Source organism: Bactrocera dorsalis, chromosome 5, assembly GCF_023373825.1.
Source record: "Bactrocera dorsalis isolate Fly_Bdor chromosome 5, ASM2337382v1, whole genome shotgun sequence".
Lineage (NCBI taxonomy): Eukaryota > Metazoa > Arthropoda > Insecta > Diptera > Tephritidae > Bactrocera > Bactrocera dorsalis.
In genome coordinates, this window is record NC_064307.1 from 18126226 (window position 1) to 18146589 (window position 20364).

General features: G+C 37.9%; 1 protein-coding gene across 6 annotated transcripts in view; it reads left to right on the top strand.

Annotated features, from left to right (window-relative positions):
* The window catches only part of LOC105233520 (protein still life, isoforms C/SIF type 2), a 326314-nt gene that overhangs the window by 245099 nt on the left and 60851 nt on the right, over window positions 1-20364 (top strand). For 5 of the 6 annotated variants that reach the window (XM_049457987.1, XM_049457988.1, XM_049457989.1 and 2 more), the window contains exons 11-13: window positions 1025-1176; window positions 9750-9907; window positions 20055-20225. In XM_049457987.1, coding sequence (XP_049313944.1) covers window positions 1025-1176; window positions 9750-9907; window positions 20055-20225 — 481 coding nt within the window. The remainder of the gene's footprint in view (window positions 1-1024; window positions 1177-9749; window positions 9908-20054; window positions 20226-20364) is intronic. The other variant, XM_049457992.1, reaches the window with a different exon arrangement.

Here is a 20364-nt window from a genome sequence, read left to right on the forward strand (position 1 = left end):
TACATATTCAGAATATATTTAGAAAATTACAATTTCTAAACTGTTCTAATTTAGAAAAATGTTGGATTTAAAAAGTAGGCCCTTTGGCTAGATCATTAAGAATGGGATTCATCACCACATGCCGAAAATTTTACGGAACATATAAAAATAGTTCTGCTTGTGTAGTTAAAAATAATCGTTTGTACTTTAGATTAACTTTAAAAGATTAATTTGAATTGAGTAATGCGCAATGAATATAATTATTATTTTGTTCATTTATTTTTACTATTATATTCATATTTTTATATTATTTATTGTATACTTCTGTTTTCCTGTACATACGGACTTATCTCTAAATTCAAAAAAAAAAAATGTTATCTGTATCGTTTACAAGCGCATTTTAATATATACGACCTCATAACTTTTTACTTTAGGAGACACACCGCGTATGAGTGATATTAAATTCGAGTATCAAATTGTTGTTACTTATACGCCCTGACCTATTAGCATTATATTTATTGCACTTTTAAAGTGTAAACATCCGAAAATGTATGTTACTCATACGCCATGTGTAACCACCTTTACTCCAGGCAATGCTGCTATGGTACTGCGAAGCGTATGAGTAATTTCACATTCGCATAACAAATGTATGTTACTCATACGCTATGTACTACTCACTGTTCTAGCATTGGTTAAAAAAAACTTACTTCTGTATATCACTCATACGCTCTGTACTACCGACGCTGCACTCACTAGACACTTTGATGGTAATGCAAGGCGTATGAGTAACTCACGCTTTGGAAAATATTTATAAATATCTACCCAAAGAAAATCACTACAACTAATCATATATTATTAACTCCATGCCTCTCCAACACATCAAGTACCATTCTCGCCCATCTAACATCCATCAACTCAATCGCTTATATACATATATACTCTATCGCTCTCTATATAAAAAAATATCTACCGCCGCATATTAAACTCTTTTAAAGTCGCCATTTCCTCTTTTTTTTAATACTCTGCAATTTTTGCAATTTTTCAGCTCATCACGCACTGAGCCACCAGATCTAGTTGGCATTATGCGCGTCACTGATGACATGATTGATTCATTGGTTTGTCCACCGCCACCATCGGATCCGCCCGTAATGAGCGAGGAGATGATATCCGGTTTAATCGTGCCGGCGCCAGGTTGGAGTAAGTACAAATATACAAACATTGATGCATAAATATATGTACATATATGTATATAGACACATAGCTACAAAAACTCGCCATAAAAATATTTATGAAACGCCCAAGCAAACTCTTACATAAATAGCTGTGTGCTTGTCTGTGTGTTTGCTTAGCTTATGCGTGCTATGTTGCCGCAACTGTAGTGACGTGGCTTATTCGCTTGCTGCTTGCATAAATAGATTAAAAATATGTCAACTGTCAAAGTGCAATGAAGTTGCAATAAAATGACGCGCGCTCGCAAACACACACACACATATACATACTAACAAACACAAACATAAACACGCACACACCGAAACAAAAACTTATAGCCAGCAATGTGCTTTCGTGCAGCAGACATCAAATAGCAGCGCGGCAGTAAATTCGGTTAGCGCTGCATCAGCTGGCAACGCCGTGAAAGCTGTGCGCGCTTTTCGCTGCAGCTGCTTGACTGAGTGGCTGGCTGGCTGCAGGCTAAGAGGGGTGGCGTTATGCTCCTTGATTGTGTTAAGTCCAGCAGTAATTCGCTGAAATTGCGAAAATGTATTCATTAAAATTTCAGCGAACTGTTGGTCAAAGTGGAATCACCAATACATATGTACATACATATGTATGTATGTTTTATGTATATACACGCTATTTGATAATTCAAAAATCAATATTTGATTAGCGAACGCGATTGGCGAAGCAAGCGTAGTAAATAGTTGGTGCGCGTAAATTTTTGAAAAGCAAATAGTAGTTTGGAAGCGTGAATAAAAAGCTTAAGGTTTTTCTAAAAGCTGAAAATTGAATAATCAATTGGTCAACCATTTATAGAAGAATAAAGGACTAATGCATTTTAGTCAAACACTGAGTTTTTTATTTTTAATTTTTATTTAAAAATATTATTTAAAACTATTTCCTAATACACAACTCAGACAAAAGAAAAAATCAGCAATAGCAAATATCACTTTTCAAAATTCAAATAATTTACAAGTTTATTACAAGTTTACCAGGGCCAATAGAAACAATTATGTTCACCCTATTAACGATGACATAAAAATATAAATATTAAAATTGCAATAAATTAATGATATGAAGAAATTTACCGTTAAACTAGCTAAATATCGAGAGTGTGGTATATTTCATAGAGAACTATCTAATGCCACGTGGCGTAAGAATTCACTATGAAAGCAAAATATCTTTAACAAACTCTTTCATTGAAAGTTCTAAAGTTCTATGTTGCTCATACGCCATGTGGCATCAGATAGTTCTCTATGAAATATACCACACATACGCCATGTAGAAACACATAATTTAGCTTCTCATTATAATAAATCAGCTTGTGCTTGAGTTATTTATATATATAGTATATAGCGAAACTTCAATTACCTTAATACTAAATTCGGTGAAATATTAGTTCATACATAGTCCCAGATTATCACAAGACCTGTGTCACTGAAGAAAGTTTGTATATACTAATCTGGCTTGCTAAAGAGTTACTCCGAACGCAATGGATGTGATCAAAAGAAGTTTTTCTTTGGTTCCTTTAGCGCGAGTGGACCATCCATTGCTGTGGGGAACCAAGATTTTTATAACTCAAATTCTTGATCGAGAAATCATACTTCTACCAGCCCTTTCAGTTTCCAAGAAACTTCGGAAAATAGTTTGAAACTTCATTTACTAACTAAGAACTTAAAACCCATTTGCTATGAAGCTAGTAATTTCACTTGGATAGTTATAGTTATGAGGGCCAAATGGTCAAAGCTAGTATTAAATACAATTCTAACTCGTAATCTTCCAAACAATTATGGCAATTGTACTTCGAAAAGATTTCCATCATGGATGCGAAAGAGCCACGCACCCTGCTGAGCTGAAGTGCAAGAACCGCACTCTTCCTCTTTTGAGTCCCCTGAGTTCATTTGACTGAACAACGCTCTTCGAGCTGATGCAAGGCTCATATGTTCACAAAGCTTAATCCAACTTCAACTCTTTGCCAATCTAACTTTAATGAGACCCAGAAATTGAACACAACAATTTTAGCGCTGATAAAGTGAAAGTATTTTCGAATTTATAGCTCAGTTTTCAAGGTTTTACCTTCTGTCATTTCTATCTTTTCTACATTATTCTATTGATAAATCCGAGATTTCAAATAAATGAACATTTTTGAGCCGAGATTAACATTTTTGGCAATTATTCCAATAAATATCCACCTAAATACTAATTGTTTTTAGAAATGTAGAATTCCATGTAAACAAAGGCATATCCGAAATGCTGACTGATTTTTATGAGAGAAGTAAAGGGTGATTTTTTAAGAGCTTGATAACTTTTTAAAAAAAAAAACGCATAAAATTTGCGAAATCTCATCGGTTCTTTATTTGAAACGTTAGATTGGTTCATGACATTTACTTTTTGAAGATAATTTCATTTAAATGTTGACCGCGGCTGCGTCTTAGGTGGTCCATTCGGAAAGTCCAATTTTGGGCAACTTTTTCGAGCATTTCGGCCGGAATAGCCCGAATTTCTTCGGAAATGTTGTCTTCCAAAGCTGGAATAGTTGCTGGCTTATTTCTGTAGACTTTAGACTTGACGTAGCCCCACAAAAAATAGTCTAAAGGCGTTAAATCGCATGATCTTGGTGGCCAACTTACGGGTCCATTTCTTGAGATGAATTGTTGTCCGAAGTTTTCCCTCAAAATGGCCATAGAATCGCGAGCTGTGTGGCATGTAGCGCCATCTTGTTGAAACCACATGTCAACCAAGTTCAGTTCTTCCATTTTTGGCAACAAAAAGTTTGTTAGCATCGAACGATAGCGATCGCCATTCACCGTAACGTTGCGTCCAACAGCATCTTTGAAAAAATACGGTCCAATGATTCCACCAGCGTACAAACCACACCAAAACAGTGCATTTTTCGGGATGCATGGGCAGTTCTTGAACGGCTTCTGGTTGCTCTTCACCCCAAATGCGGCAATTTTGCTTATTTACGTAGCCATTCAACCAGAAATGAGCCTCATCGCTGAACAAAATTTGTCGATAAACACATTTCGAACCGAACACTGATTTTGGTAATAAAATTCAATGATTTGCAAGCGTTGCTCGTTAGTAAGTCTATTCATGATGAAATTTCAAAGCATACTGAGCATCTTTCTCTTTGACACCATGTCTGAAATCCCACGTGATCTGTCAAATACTAATGCATGAAAATCCTAACCTCAAAAAAATCACCCGTTATAATTAAGAATTGGAATTTTTGTGTCGTATTATGCAATTTTCAGACTTTTGACACCCTGAAAAGAATATATTAATTTTGCTACAAATTTATTAAGATCACCAAGAAATATTCGGAGTCCCCATAAAATGTATATAAAAACGATCAGGGTGACAGTGCAGTTTCTATTGGGTTGTCAAAAAAGTCTTGCGGTATTTTTATTGAATTTAATTTTTTTTTATTGAAATTTAAATGAATTTTTGATGACTCATGCCCAGCTCTTGACGGATGCTACGGCTGCTACTATGCCGGTCTCTTTCGAACAATTCAGCGATTTAATCGCAATTTTCGTCTACAAGCCTTCCGGTGCGTGGCGCATCTTCGACCACCTCTACACCAGAACGAAAGCGTTGAAACCATCGTTGTGCGGTGGAATTGGAATCTGTATCGGGTCCATAAACTGCACTAATTTTATTGGCGGCAGGAGATGCATTTTTGCCTTTATCGTAGTACTGTAAAATATGCCGTATTTTCTCTTTATTTTGCTCCATGTTTGCGACGCTATAACTCACGAACGACTTAAAAGAAACAATCAATCAAACACGTGTTAGCGCGTGAAATGAGCTTTCCAAAAAGGTATATCATGACCCGATGCGACGAATAAAACTAGAACTACGCGCTTTCAGCGCCAACTAGCGAAAATACCGCAAGACTTTTTTGACAACCCAATATATATGAAACTGAACTAGTACCTCACTTCTTGATATATTGATCTGAAATTTCGCACACAACCTTGGGGAAAAAGCTGGAAGCTGTGCATTTGTCGAAACTGCCGATATTGGCCAGTATTTGATAAAGCTGACATACAAACTGAATATCGAGTTTTTATATGGAAAACTGTTACATTTTACTTTTTGATAAAAACGTACCCGAAATTTGTAATTTAAATTCACTGGGTACATGATATTTCCAAAAAATGTGTTTTGTTATGATGATGGGACTGTTCTTCTTTACTATGCCAAACATGAGTGCGATCTGTTAACCAGTTCGTTTACAACAGTTGCTTGATTCGGTACACCTCAGTGGTGTGTTTCGATTTTAACAATGACTAAAATTATCGAACAAAGAAATTGTCTCAAATTTTGTAATTCTAACCGAATTAGGTGTGCGGAATCCTTGCGATGTTGGAAACAAAGACAGTCGAGAGATCGTTGAAGAAATTCCTCTTTCTGGACAACGTTCGACTTCCTCAATTGAAGAAGATATTAAAAACATGAAGAATGTGGTGCATGAAAAGCGTCAAGCAAGTGTTAGAGAGATGGCAAAAGAACTCGATATTTTGACTCGAGAGTTCGTTCGAATGATTTTGGTGGATATTTCAGGCATGAATCGAGTTCTTGCTCGACTCATCCTGATAGAGCTCTCGAAAAAGAATGCGACTGTGACCGAATTTAAAGCCAAAAATGCAATGACTACTATCGATTAACTATCATTTTCACCAGATTTGGCTGCGTGTGATTTTTTTTTTTGCTCCCCGAACTGAAATTGCCGCTCTGGGGAACTCTTTTTCAGTCGATCGAAGAGATAAAACGAAAACCGCAAAAAATTGCTTGAAATGCCTTTTCCACCAACAATTCACTGACAAACTTCTCCAAATTAACACCGTTATTTACGGGAGTTTCTCACGTAAAAATGAAAAATACCTAAAATTACAACATTCATGCTAAATAAGTAACACAGCAATGAGCGTAAATTTCAAATAACGCCAAGTTGGATGCGGTGCACTTATTTACACGCATGCAAGAATGCAACAAATTCAGCGGGAAACAAATTCTTCCATCTAACCAGATGTGTTTGCAACACATAAGAGCACACATACACACACGAATTGAGCATATGCTATTTTTTCTATTTTTTGAACTAGAGAGAGTAGGTTTTCCTGCTTCTTCCTGCGTGCTGCAATGACGTTGCAACTCTAAAGTTGTTGCAAGTCGGCGAAGAGTTAGTAGTTGGTGTGTGGCATCATTAAGCGTGGCGAAATGTGGCATTTATCTTAACTGTATAAGCGGCATTAAGCGCCAACTGACATGCAACTAACTGCGGAGCACTAAAAATGCACTAGCAAGTGGCGGGTAGTTCGGCACCTAAAAGCACATTGGCATATGGGCAATGCGCCGCCGGGCGAAACCGACGCCTCGAAGACTGTCAAATAATGCACTGCAGCAGCGGTGGCAGGCACATATGTACGTTTAAGGAAGCTGCTCGAGTAGCTGTGAAGCAGAAGAAAGGCAAAAAAGTGAAGAATGCAATGTGTAGAGAAATAATAAAATAGAAAATAAAATAAAAGGAAGCCAGTGCCAGCTTTGGGAGGAATGAAAGTTGCACACGCAGGTTACCCGGCGCACTTTTAAAGTAATTACAATGCTGCACGCGCATGTGTGTTTGTGTGCGTGCAAAATATATATGAGGCAAAACTAATTACTGTTTTCAAGCGGTGATGATTACGGCATAGGTGCGCATGGTGAAGATGCATTTAATGAAAAAAATACAACTCAGAAATTCTCCATACTTAAGCTCAGCTTAAGTAATTATGTAAAAATGTAATAAAATATTGCAATAAATTGTGACAAGAAATTAAAGCGGAAATTGTAAATAAAATGCAAAAAATATTTAATTATAAATTTATTTAATTCATAAATATTTACTTTGTCGCCTTCAAAGTAATCCACACCAGATGTAAATACGAGGGCTGCTATATATATTTCTGGCCTAATAATGAAAATAGGAATATTTATCAACGAAAATGGTTTTATTGTTTTTCAAAATATTCTCCATCAAGATTTATACACTTTTGCATGCGCTCAAACCAATTTTCGAAGCACTTTTTCCACTCCGATTGAGACACCTCCAAAACATGGTTTTTGAATGCTTCAACAGCATCTTCTGGCGACGAAAATCGTTGACCACGCATTATTTTCTTGATGTGTGGGAATAAAAAGAAGTCATTGGGTGCCAAGTCAGGGCTGTACGGCGGATGACCCATCAATTCGACGTTTTGGCCGGTCAAAAAGGCGCTGGTTTGAGCCGATGTGTGAGAGCACGCATTGTCATGGTGCACAATGATTCGTCTTCTCTTGTTCGTTTTTCGAATTTCTCCGAAGACTTCAGGCAAACAAATGGTGGTGTACCACTCAGAATTGACCGTCCTACGTTGCTCAAGCGGAACAGTCGCCACATGACCAGTTTTGTCGAAGAAACAGGCGACCATTTGCTTCGAAGTGCTTCTTCCACGAACAACTTTCGTTGGATTTGGCTCGTCTTGGAAGACCCACACGGTCGATTGCTGTTTTGTTTCGGGCTCATACGCATAGATCCATGATTCGTCACCTGTGACGATCTTATAAACGTCTTTTGAAGCACCGCGATCGTATTTTTTCAGCATTTCTTTACACCAATCCACACGAGCCTTTTTTGAGCGATTGTCAAATTGTGCGGGATCCAACGAGAACAAACCTTTTTTACGGCCAGGTGTTCATGCAATATCGAATGTATGCTGGTGGGAGAAACGCATAGGCATGCCTCTATCTGAAGGTATGTTACATGACGGTCTTGCATTATCAGTTCACGTACGGCATCGATGTTTTCTGGCACAACGGCTGTTTTTGGACGACCTTCACGGAATTCGTCTTTGAGCGAGCGTCGGCCACGATTGAATTCGTTGTACCAGTTTGCTATAGGATGGTGCTTCATAGCCATACAAAGATTTTAGTTCATCGATGCACTCTTGTCGTGATAATGCCCGTCGAAAGTTGTGAAAAATGATCGCACGGAAATGTTCACGAGTTAATTCCATTTGTGGCCGAGATGAATTTTTTAATTCCCTGTAAATAAAACAATTCTCGATTAAATGACAAAACGTTCTGAGTGATGTTATGCTAAAAAATGTCAAACTTTCCAATGGAAATGTCAGATTGCACCTGGCAACACTTAGTGTTGCCTAGGCCAGAAATATATATAGCAGCCCTTGTACTTATGCCAACGAAGTCCAGTACTCGAAATACTTTTCATAAGCACTTTTTGAGATGGTCTCTAGCTTCCTCAGCGAATTTCGCTGTATCTCGTCAATCGACTGAAAACGAGTTTCCCTGAGCGGCAATTTCAGTTCGAGAAGCAAAAACAAATCGCATGATGCCAAATCTGAAGCACACGGTGGTTGATCAATGGAATTCATTGCGTTTTGGCTTTAAATTCGGCCACAGTCATGGCTCAATGCGATAGTGCATTATCATAATTTGAAATCTATGAATTGTTCATCCACAATACCGGACATTTTCGAGGGATATTATCATGCAAATCCCTCCATATCACCAAATATAACTCTTTATTGACATTCAGTCCCTCTGGAACAAATTCGAGACGCTCCAAACCACTAGTATCGACAAACTGAGCATTAACTGATTTTTGAGTGTTTTTTTTTTGGTTTCAGGCTCGTTTTTTCCCTCCATTTCGATGTTTATTGATTTGGGATCGGAATTTACATGATTAAGCATGTCCAAAGGTACCTGTTTACGGTACTCTTTTTGAAAAAAATTTGGTTTTATCGAGACGAGCCGAGCAAGAACGCGTTTTATACCCAATATATCCACCAAAATTAATCGAACGGACTCACGAGTTAAAATGTCGAGTTCTCTTACCATCTTTTTGACACTTGCCTGACGATTTTCAAGCACCATATCTTTCACATTTCAATATTTTCTTCAATTGAGGAAGTCGAAGGTCATAGGTATCAGAAAAATTAACTTGCTTTCCAATAAAACAACAACAACAGCAGAAATATATGTACCGTTAATATACGAAATAATCGTTTTGATACTAAAAACTTCGCTTTAAGTAGTATATTTAACAAATCCCGTGCGGCAAGTTAACGGCTCTATAAAGTTTTATTTATTATGTGAAGTTAAGTTAAGTTACGTTGAGTTGAGTTAAGTAGTATTTTCATGATTTGTGGAGATTTAAAAAAACTTTTCAGCACACACATGGCACACAGGCGTTGACCGACAATGCCAGATTTGCCAAACTGCAAATACAAGCACAAACCATATATGTATGTGTGTATATAAAACCAATGTATAATGCTAAAAATACACACATATATAGAGGCATGCGAAGATCTGCACTTTGGGCAACCACTTGCTTTCAACTCCAAAGTCCATTTGGCACCACCCGCACTCAACACACACGCACACAAAGGCATGTATATACATATATATGCGTTTGTGTGCGTACATGTGGTTGCTATATACATATTTATCTAGATATATCTCTTCATTATGCTCATTTATTTGTGTACATTCTCCCTTTGCAGATGGCACCGGTAAAGATTTATATTCACCTGAGGCCGAAAGCTCACCGGCACCATCATCCGTTGAACCGACACCAGCACAAATGGTCGCTGCCGCCACCAAGCCGACCTCACGTACAAGCAGTTTCGAAATTGAGAATCTTCTCAAGACCGCAGAGCAGGTACGTGTAAGGCTAACGATCTCTCATATACACACACACATACACACTCACACCCACAGCCATGCTCATAAAAACACCAAAACAGACACACTCATATCTATCATATACATATGTATGTACATATGTACATAAACATGTGACCAACTGCAAGCTCCAAGCGCCCACACACCGAGTCTGTGAAGCATAAAGTTGTTGCCGATTGCCAGCAGAATGAACTTTCAACTGCGTTTATAGCGGTTGTTGCTATTATTGTGGTGGCTGGCGTTGTTGTTCTTGTTGTTGCTGTAGACGCACATGTGCCGGCAAATTGCACGTAAAACTTGAGAGTTTTAAAACGAGAAACAGAATCGAGTAAAAAATAATAAAATTAATCTGCAAGTTGCTCCATAACTTAGCATTTGCGGGCATTCTGGCATGTGTGTGTGTGTGGGAGCGCCGCTTGCTATTGCGTTAATGTGTTTATATGTATGTGGCATATGTGCATATGTATGTATGTGTCCCTGTATATACTCATGGGTTCACACGTTCATTTGGTGGGTCCTAGTATGTGCGAAATTGTCTTTAAGTATTCCAAAACTGGGTGAGAATTGCATAAACATTCAAATTGTCTTTTATTTTGTTGTTGCATTCTTCTGTGTTGTTTAAGTTTGCAAACATTCTCTAAATGTTCACGAGCACAGTATGTTGACTTTTCACGCTTTATTTTACTTAACATCATATCATTAATTTCTTGATATAAATGTCTATGTGAGCTTCTTCAATATATAGTATACTAAGTTCCATATAAATACGTTAACCTATTTTTACTATCAGCAATGCATATTCAATACTTATATTTAGAAAGTTTTACACTTAAAATCACATTTTAGTAATATATTTTGTCTTGCCATAAGTTCTGTTACAAGTTCTGGTTTATTCAAAATTTTCATCTTTTGGTCTCACACAAGCCTTCGAACGATACGGCCATTGAACAATAGCAGCACACACACTTACTATTGGTATTGTAAGACTCTGCTCGAAAGAAAGATTTATTGAGACTCACCAAACTCATATGCGATTTTCTAGAACTCATTTTTTCCAACCCTAATGACAAACTGTAGTCCAATGCTTTGAAGTCTTAACTTCCAGACGGGCAATCATCTGCAGCTATGAAACCAGACATGTCGCTTTTAAGCCACTACTGGTTAGTTTTTCAACTTTTGTGCTGGAACAGAATCTTGCTGGAAGAGCAATGCTCTCCATCGAAAAAAGTATTGCTGATTTGCTTTACCACGCCTTCCAAAACATCCTGTTTTAAACCCATTTTTTTAACAGAAGTGAAGAGTTGTAACGCAGGAGACTCCTCATCCAACTATTACAGCAGCTGGTTGGTAACCACTTTGTACTCGCAGAGTCACGTTTTTTGAGGCTCTGAAAGCTTTTGTCGTTTTGCTTATAAAAGCTTCCTCAAAATATTTTCACCTCTGAAAGGGATACTTTCATGGCCATTGACCTCATGCCACTAAAGATATCACTTGCATCTCTTGAGCCTAATTTGCTTTAAACGAGTTGTCAGGCTTGTTAAAATCATCTCGACTAAGTCTTGACAATGATCTGGCCACTCCATCCACTTCCCTTGACATAACTTTCTTTTCTTAACTGCATTTTTGCGAATGAGTTCGTAAAAGGTTTTTATGCCTGAATTGGTACGTACCAAGCGAGGAGGACCACTTAGTTTTCAGTCTTCAACTGTAGACTTTTGAAGAAAGCTGTCAATATTGCAGATATAAATACTCTCGAAATATTAAATTTTGGAAATATTTAGCTTTTTGACAAGCTCTTAAATTCCATTCGAGCATTTTCCACACTTATGTTAAGTATTCATCGCAATTATGGTTTTTTTAGCTCCCCACTCCATTTTTAATAAGCGAAAGCGAACCCTGAACTGATTAAATACATGAGTAGATACAGCATACAAATTACATTAAAAAGCGAATGGCACTTTTTTCGGCGAATTTGTTCCCGCTGCATGCATTTTAAACTTTGTAACAGAACTTATGGCAAATCTAAGTATGTACCCCAATGTTTACTCCATCTCTTCCCAACGACACTTCACAAATTTTATCCCCAAACGTAGTTATTGTTTAAGTTTAAAATCAGTAAGATTTAAATGAGAAGTCTTGCCTACATTTAGGCTGAGAGGAAATAAAAAGCGAAAAAATTATCTTACTTCTGGATTCTGCAAACGACTATCTCACCGACATTTTTTCCTCTAAAAGCCTAATATTTTCCACTACTAAATCCCTAGCGACTATATTCACGACTTGACAATAGATTACATACAAAATCTAACCACATCCCTTTTGTTTGGTGTTACTCTCGTCAACCTGTACTCTATCTCTTCGTATACGACACAGTTTATTGCCATAGTACAGAGCTGCAATAAAGTCGCTGGCTGACAGCATCAAGAAAAAATGCAAACATTCTTTTTTTGACAACAAGGCAATCGGCCGGTAGTAGAACACAGAAGAAGAAGTTTTAGACCTGTCAGCACAACAAATTTCTATCCTGCCAGTTTCTGAGTTGCTTCTACAGGCACTATTCTTGCATGCTTGAAGCAGAGCCCAGAAGCACTAAGAAAACCTTCTTTGATTATATCGACGTTGGTGTGCAATAAACCTTATCGATCAGTCTGAGGAGGCAACGGACTTCCGACAAACACTGAACGTCACTAACAGTGGAGTTATTAACCCCTTCAGTGATTTCCTCGCAGTGAAAGGAGAGCCCGTATTCAAACCAGCACCAGTAGCAGAAGATGAGCTGGAGTTGCCTTGGGAATTCAGAGTGATTCTTGTCCAACTTCGTACCGCATACCGTATTAGAAAGTAAATTCCTACTGATCCCCATTATCGACCTCAACATAACAAGTTTATGTCCTGCGTGAAAGCAACTCATCTAACACCCTTTTTCGCTATGGTTCGACTCCGGCGAAGTAGCACATTTCATAGGTCTCCCGCTCATTGCTACCGATGACAATTAGCTTGTACCTCGCAACCTAGACAGGGCCAGGGTCTAACGGTTATATAGTAACATAGAATTATGTCATATCACGTGATCTTCACAGAGCGCTGTCCTCTGATATCTCACAGCAGCAACTTCGCACAGTGGAATCTGCAACAGAAGGCATAGCTTCTTAAACAGTTCGAAAGCGACAAATTTTCCTAAGATAACGCTAAGAGTTGGAGGAGAGAAGCAGTGAGCCTCTTTACGGATGGGTCAAAGCTGTCAACTCCAGCTTCAAATTCTACAGTGTCTTCCAAGCAGAGGTTACAACCATAAAGGCAGCGGTAGATTTACTGCTCCGGAGTGTAGCCTTCTTCAGAGTAGTTACCATCCATTCAGATAGCAGAGCGGCAATATTAGTCTTGAACTCATTAACAGTGCGTTTAGGCTCGCCAACTAACCTAACATTAACTTAACGCTAGGAGTTAGAAAATTCTCACTCTTAAGATTAGGTTCAAACTAAAACTATTGACATTCCCACCACAGGCCGTCCCTTTCTAACTAAATTATTTATGAGATCTCAAGTTGATTAGCCAAGGCAACGAAAATGCGGTATATGTACAACACCTTGAAAATAACTAAAAATAACTATTTTTCTTTTATTATGAATGCATGAAATTAAAAATTAAGTTCACCTTTGTTGCCAGCACACCATTCATGTCGCCTCCTTAGCCAACTAATGACAATACACTTTAACATTTTACGACGCAGTTCACACAATTAAGCACACTTACGTTTACACAGTGGGAATAGAACAGAGAGGCTTAAGTGCAAAGGCCACAGCAGCTAAGATATCCTTCGCTGCGCACACGAAAGGACATTTGTATTTTTAATACTCAAGCGCAACCAAAATGCTACTCTTACTTCAAGCAGCCGTTCGTCAAACAGCGCCAGCGCCAGCGCCATAAAAAAAAGCAAATAAAGAAATGCGCTTCTCTTCAATAGCTGCTAAGAATATATGGACCAAAAAAAAGTCGCCTATCCATTCAAAGCCATAATGAAATAATAACAAGAATAGGATTGCCAGCCAGCCACGCAGCCACGTTGCTGCAGCCATTTCCACAGGCCAGTAAGCGGGTGAAATAAATTTACAAAAGTGCCACTAAATTTGCCACAACGTCAACGAAATGTCAAAAGGCTATACAAACAGACCGATGCACGCGCTCATCAAAACGCACACGCCATCTTACATACCCCCAGAGAAAGAGCGAGAGACAGGGACAGATGGCAGGGCGTGCGGCGTCAGCGGCTACGCAAAGCGAGTTAAGCTTTACCAATTTTTTTTTGTTTTTTTTTTTTTGTGTGTGTTCCACTCACAAGGACCTCGCCTGCGTACTGTAGGTACCTCAAGGACCTTTTGCGCCACGTAACCACACTATCGCACAATTTAAATTTGGCTCACTTACTCGCTATTCACTCACTCACTCGCTCACTTATAGTGTGCTCGAGCATCAATCCTTTAAAATAGAATCAAGGATAAAAGTGTACAACATAAGCTATGCAGCTTGACTGCCAACAACAATGTAGCTGTGAGAAATTTCAAAATATAAAATACAAAAACAACGCAAAGAAAAAAACAACTGAAAAAAACAGTGAAAAAACGCATGAAAGGTGAACAAATGAATCTGCTCGTAAGTAGCGTAGCAGGAGCGTAGAGGTGAGCGGCTGAGCTGAATGGCAACAAAGAAAGCCACCAAATGCTCTTTGTTATGCTGAATGGTAAAATGAAACCTTCCTGAAAGTGCTTTTATCATCGGTGGCTTAGGTGTGCATACACGGTGCAGGAATTTTTACGAGTTGGCGGTGATAATAAGAATTGAGTTGAGTTTTCTGCAACAACTTTGCGCTTTGAGCGATCTCGGGAGACTATACTCTGGGAACGCTGGAAGAGATATACTTATAAGTTAGCAACTTTCGGGCATAAGAATCAAGCATTTCAAGCTTTCAATAGAATTTATAAATTATCATAGCCGATTCGGTTTACGGTCTGTCATATACAGATTTGTCTATATATTTTCGATCCTGCCATCCATATTTGTTCATAATAGAGATCTACTCGAGTTCTTTTTGTGGTAATATTATCGTCGACAAAGTTTTTAGGTTCGGAAGCAAAGTCGAATTTCCGAAAGAAGTTTGCTTAACAAGTTTCCAAGCACAAAAACCTGTCATATATCCATTCATATACATACATATTTTCGATCTTTCGAATCAAATTTGTTCATAAAAGTAGTCCATAGTTTGATGTCTTTAAGTCAGAACATAACCTCAAAAACTTATTTTTGACTTCTGGCTAAGAGCTTTCGGTCTTTCATAAGATCTAAGGTGGTCAACTCTATACGCTCGGGTTCTGAAGCTAAAATTCAAACACCACTTCGCTAGAATCTTTCTTCTATAAATAGATCCCATATTTTAAGGTATGAGTTGGAATTAATTAGAGGTGTCTCCGCCGTAATAACAAAGAGAAATTTATTTTGATATAATTTCAATCCCTCTGGCACTAATCTAGTTCTGGTTTATCAAGAAACACCCCTCTTACATCCTTTGATTATCTGCGGATTCGCACTGGAATTTCCAATTGATTTAGTTCTATGGATTCTTTCAGGTTTATGATTTAGTTCTATGGATCATTTCAGGTTTATTAAAAAACACGTTGAGCTCCTTAGACCTCGGGATCCGCACTAGGATTTCCAACTAATCCAGTTCTATGGATCCTTTCTGGTTTATGATTTAGTTCTATGGATCATTTCTGGTTTATCAATATGCACCCCGAGCTCCTTAGATTATCTGCCGATACGCACTAGAATTTTCAACTAATCTAGTTCTATGGATCCTTTCCGGCTTATTATTTAGTTCTATGGATCTTTTCTAGTTGCTCAAGAAACACCTCGAGTTCCTTAGATTATCTGTGGGTTATCAAAATACATACCTTTCAAAAATTCAACTAATTTTTTTCAGTGTAAATTTATGCATTTATCAAGGACTACATAAAAGTACTGACAGCCAGCGAAGAGTCCACTTCCTTTAATGACACTTTACTAAATAGGTGAACCTTGCACACATAATATTTACACACACACACACACACACACACGCATAAAGCTCAAGTGGAAGAATAAAGCCGATAAACCGAGATACATACAATCGTAAAATATCATATATGCCATGTGGCAGCACCTCTAACGGTTAGATAAAGAAAAATATAAACTAAAGACTAAAGAAAAGCAGAAGAGCCTACTACCTAAAGTGGATACTCTAATCTCAAGTTGAGGTTTACAAGCAAGTGTACCAAGGAGACCCAGCGCCAACACGATTAGACAAGCGAAAATACAAACAGACATATATATATATATGTATATACGAGTATAAACATACTTTTTTGTCAAATCCATTTGTGAAATTTAAGCGCCAGCTTTTTCGGTGTGAACCCGCGGCAGACAGAGACCGCAATGAGCCAGGCAGCGGCACACTATTACCGACGCCGACGCCACCGCCAAACAAGCTACCGCTGTCACTTACGCGCCACAGCAGCGGCAGGATGGCAATCGCACCGCAGCGTAAGGGCGGCTTGTTGTTGGCGCGCGGCGGAACGGAGGAAACGGAGGAAGCTCCAGCGGCAGCTTATGCAAATGAATGCCGCCAAAGCAGCAGAAACAAAGCGCGCAAATCATTTACATAATGAAAAAGCGTAAAAGGAAAAATGCCAAGAGACAGTGGAGCGCAAACAAACGGCGCGAGGCATGTGGCATGTGTGTCGTACATACGAGCCATGCGAATGATTGTGGACCACAATGAATGCATTCCACATCGCACTCGAGCAGGAAATTGTGCGCGCTCGCATAAATGTTGACTGACAAAAAACCGAAGCTGCTTTGCTTTTGTTGTTGTATGTCGTACGTGTGTTATTATGCCAAAATCAGCGAAGGAAGCCATGGAAGCGAAGGATGTTGCGGCAAACGAGGCACAAAGTTATGTGTAGGTATGTATGTGCGTCTAAGTAGAAGAAGGTGGCTTGTAAAGTGACAGCCTTGTAATGTGTTGTTAAGGCAACAACAAACGACAACAACAAACGACAACGACAATCGCAACAACAGCACTGTGTAGCAGTAGTAAGCAAAAACTACAGTCAGTGCTACAAGTATGCCACACACACAATGCAACCAGTAAGCCCCAAACGTCAAACTGTCGACCTGTCTTGAGCGTATGCCGCATGGCTCATGTATGTTGTTGCTCCTAACCTCCAGCCATCCTGGCAGGCATCAACTGTCAGTGTCAAATGCACTTCGTCTTCGCATGCTGTTGCTCCCCAACTATTGTCGCCAATGCAGGAGCGCTCCCTCTAACCGCAAAAATGCGTATTAAACACCTTCCATTTACACTGTCGACCAAGCGATTGTCAACCAGCGCTTGCTTCCGGCTTCGTGCGGAGCGGAGCGTGAGAGCCCAACGAAACCGCAAACTGAATTGGAAATGTCATGGCAAGAAAGCACTTTAATGTCGAGCAGAGTTGCATTGCGGCGGAGTCTAGAGCTTTAGCTACCGACATGTAAGGGTCTATAGTCACTGTTATACGTGTAGTGTATATATATTTACAAGCAAATCATTGCAATTGCATTATGATTGTAATGATTTTAATAATTTAGTTACACACACCTGAAGTTGCACTTTGCCCCTAAGGCAAGCTATTCCTCTACTTCACTGTAAGTGATGAGCTTCATGATATTAGAGGAGGAAAGGTGAGACCTTAATGACAAGTTTGCACAGAAAATACTGAGCTTTCACTGAAAGCTTTTATTAGAAAATCGTTTTTTTATTGGTACACGCTTCATATTGCTTTCCCCAAAATACCGAACTTACACTGAAAGCTTTTGTCGAAAAATATTTCTTTAAATTTTGATTAATATTGCTCTCAAAACAATGAGATTTTACTTTAGAGCTTTCACTTTAGAGCTTTGTGAGTCAATCGCTTTATAAAACTCTCAATAGACTTTGTTGACAATTTTTCCCACAAAACACTGAGCTCTCACTATGTGAGCTTATGCTGAAAGCTTTTTTCGGAAAACATTTTTTTTTTTGATGTCGTCTGGTAACAGATGGTTCTTATTGGTTCCCTCCAAAATACTGAGCTTACATTTAAAGCTTTTTTCAGAAAACCTTTTTTATTGATAGGATTCTTGATATCATATTGCAAAAGAAGGTTTTTACTTTTCCCTAAAAACTCTGAGCTTTTCATGAGCTTTCACTTCAAGAACTTTCACTGAAAGCTTTTATCGAAAAGTATTTCTTTAAATTCTTGATGTCATCTGGCGGGAGTTATTATTATTGCTCCCAAATCACTAAGCTTTTACTTTATAGCTTTCACTATACTCTCACACATAATGGGGTGGATCAAAATTTGGTTCTGAACATATTAGATAAAGATACTTTTTCAAATAGGAGATACTAAGGTATGACTTTTGTATTCCAATGATAAGAAAAAATAGGAAATTGAAAATTTTAGGACCTTCCTATTAATATTGGGAGATTGTACTTGGAGTGAAATCTTTACATTGTCTACCAAACAGCCAACATAGCCGACCCAAAACGTGAAATTATCTGCTCATCGAAGCGTTCTCTTAATAAATCTATTGATTGATGCGATGTGTGGGAAGTGGCGCCGTCTTGTTGAAACCAAATGTCGCCGAGATCACGAGCTTCAATTTTAGGCATCAAATAGTCGGTTTTCATAACGCGATAACGTCAGTCCGCGTTGCTGCGAACTCCACGGTTCTGTTGACCATAATTTGGGCGAAGGATTCGAAACACATTCCCTACAGAACATTAATTTTCGTATAAAGTTGCACTATTTGTAAACGTTGTTCAGGCATAAGTTTTCCCATAGTGAAATGTCAAGCATTAGTGAATAAAAATCACTTGACGGTTTGGCTCGACACTATTAAGAAAAGGATATTGGATAATTTTCTTCAAAAATCTGAAATCTCTCTCTTCCTTTTAACCATTATTAGACTGGACTGGAACTGGAGTCTGTTGCCTGGACAAATTAATCGCATGCGACTTTTTATTACATATTGTATTAGAAGTATTTCCTATATACATATATTAATGACAGTTAAAACAATGTAAAGTCAGATATACTTATGTATATAGTTGACAGTTAAGCTCAGCTTGAAACGAGACAAGGGAGAAAAGACTACACCCTAATAAACCTCATATTATATATGGTAATATATATATAAATAACTTTACATAAATTTGAATAAATTTTATTTATTTAAAGCAATATATATATTTAATCAAGTATGTATATACAAGTATATACGACTTATTGTATGTATTTAATCATTTTCCATATTTCATTCGATATTAATGGTAACTAACTCACACAAATCGCACCAACAACACCAAAAAAACCTGTACACATGAATGTATGTATGTCGCTTTTTCGTCTCTAAATCATAATTAATTAATTAAGCACCAGCCATTTGACTTTTGTTGTTAAATTAGCTGCCAACCGCTCCAACAAAAAACACCCGCCCACCCATGCAGTCAGTCAGACTTTTTTTACAATTCGCCACTTGCTCCACCCCCTTTTTTAATAACGAAAATTATTTGCACAGATTTACACCACTCACATTTTTGCTAACTTCACAATTTTCTTTCTTTCTTCATCTACTTTTTTATATCATCTTGTATTTGAATCCAAATTAAATGAATTGTTTGCAAACACCACGTTTTACAATATAATGAACAACAATAACAACAATTAATAATATAATGAAAATTTATAACAATTAATAAATGTACCAAAACAACTACAACAACACTACTTACTACTATTACTACTACAACTATAACAAACCAACCAAACAACTAACAAACATCACTACCAAAAATACTCTCAAAATTATAACCGAAAATCATAAATTAAATTAAACAAAAAAAATTAAAATTACTAAATTGATTGACCAATGCAAAAACGAAAACGCACAAACAAAAATTTAATTGAAATAAAAATTCAAAAATACAAAAACAAAAAAACATCAATCAACCTACTTCCATCGTCATCATCGTTGACTTTGTTTGTGTCGATGGAAACGCTTGATTGAAGGTTACCGGATTTTGTCGTTCACCTCAGGAAACCCGTAAATCCAGCCCGACCGGTTCTGTCACATCGTCAGTCTCGAATGCCGCACTGACACCGTCACGTCAGCTCACCGATGCTGAGAAATTGCGCAAGGTCATTTTGGAGTTGGTCGACACGGAGCGTACTTATGTTAAGGTAAGTGGCATTTACTGAAGATTATGGTATTCTTAGTATAAAATCTTATGTGTCATATAAAAAGTGATATTATTTATTTCATAATCTCCCTGATATGATTTTTGTTAAATTTAAATAAATTTCGAAATTCATTCCGAAA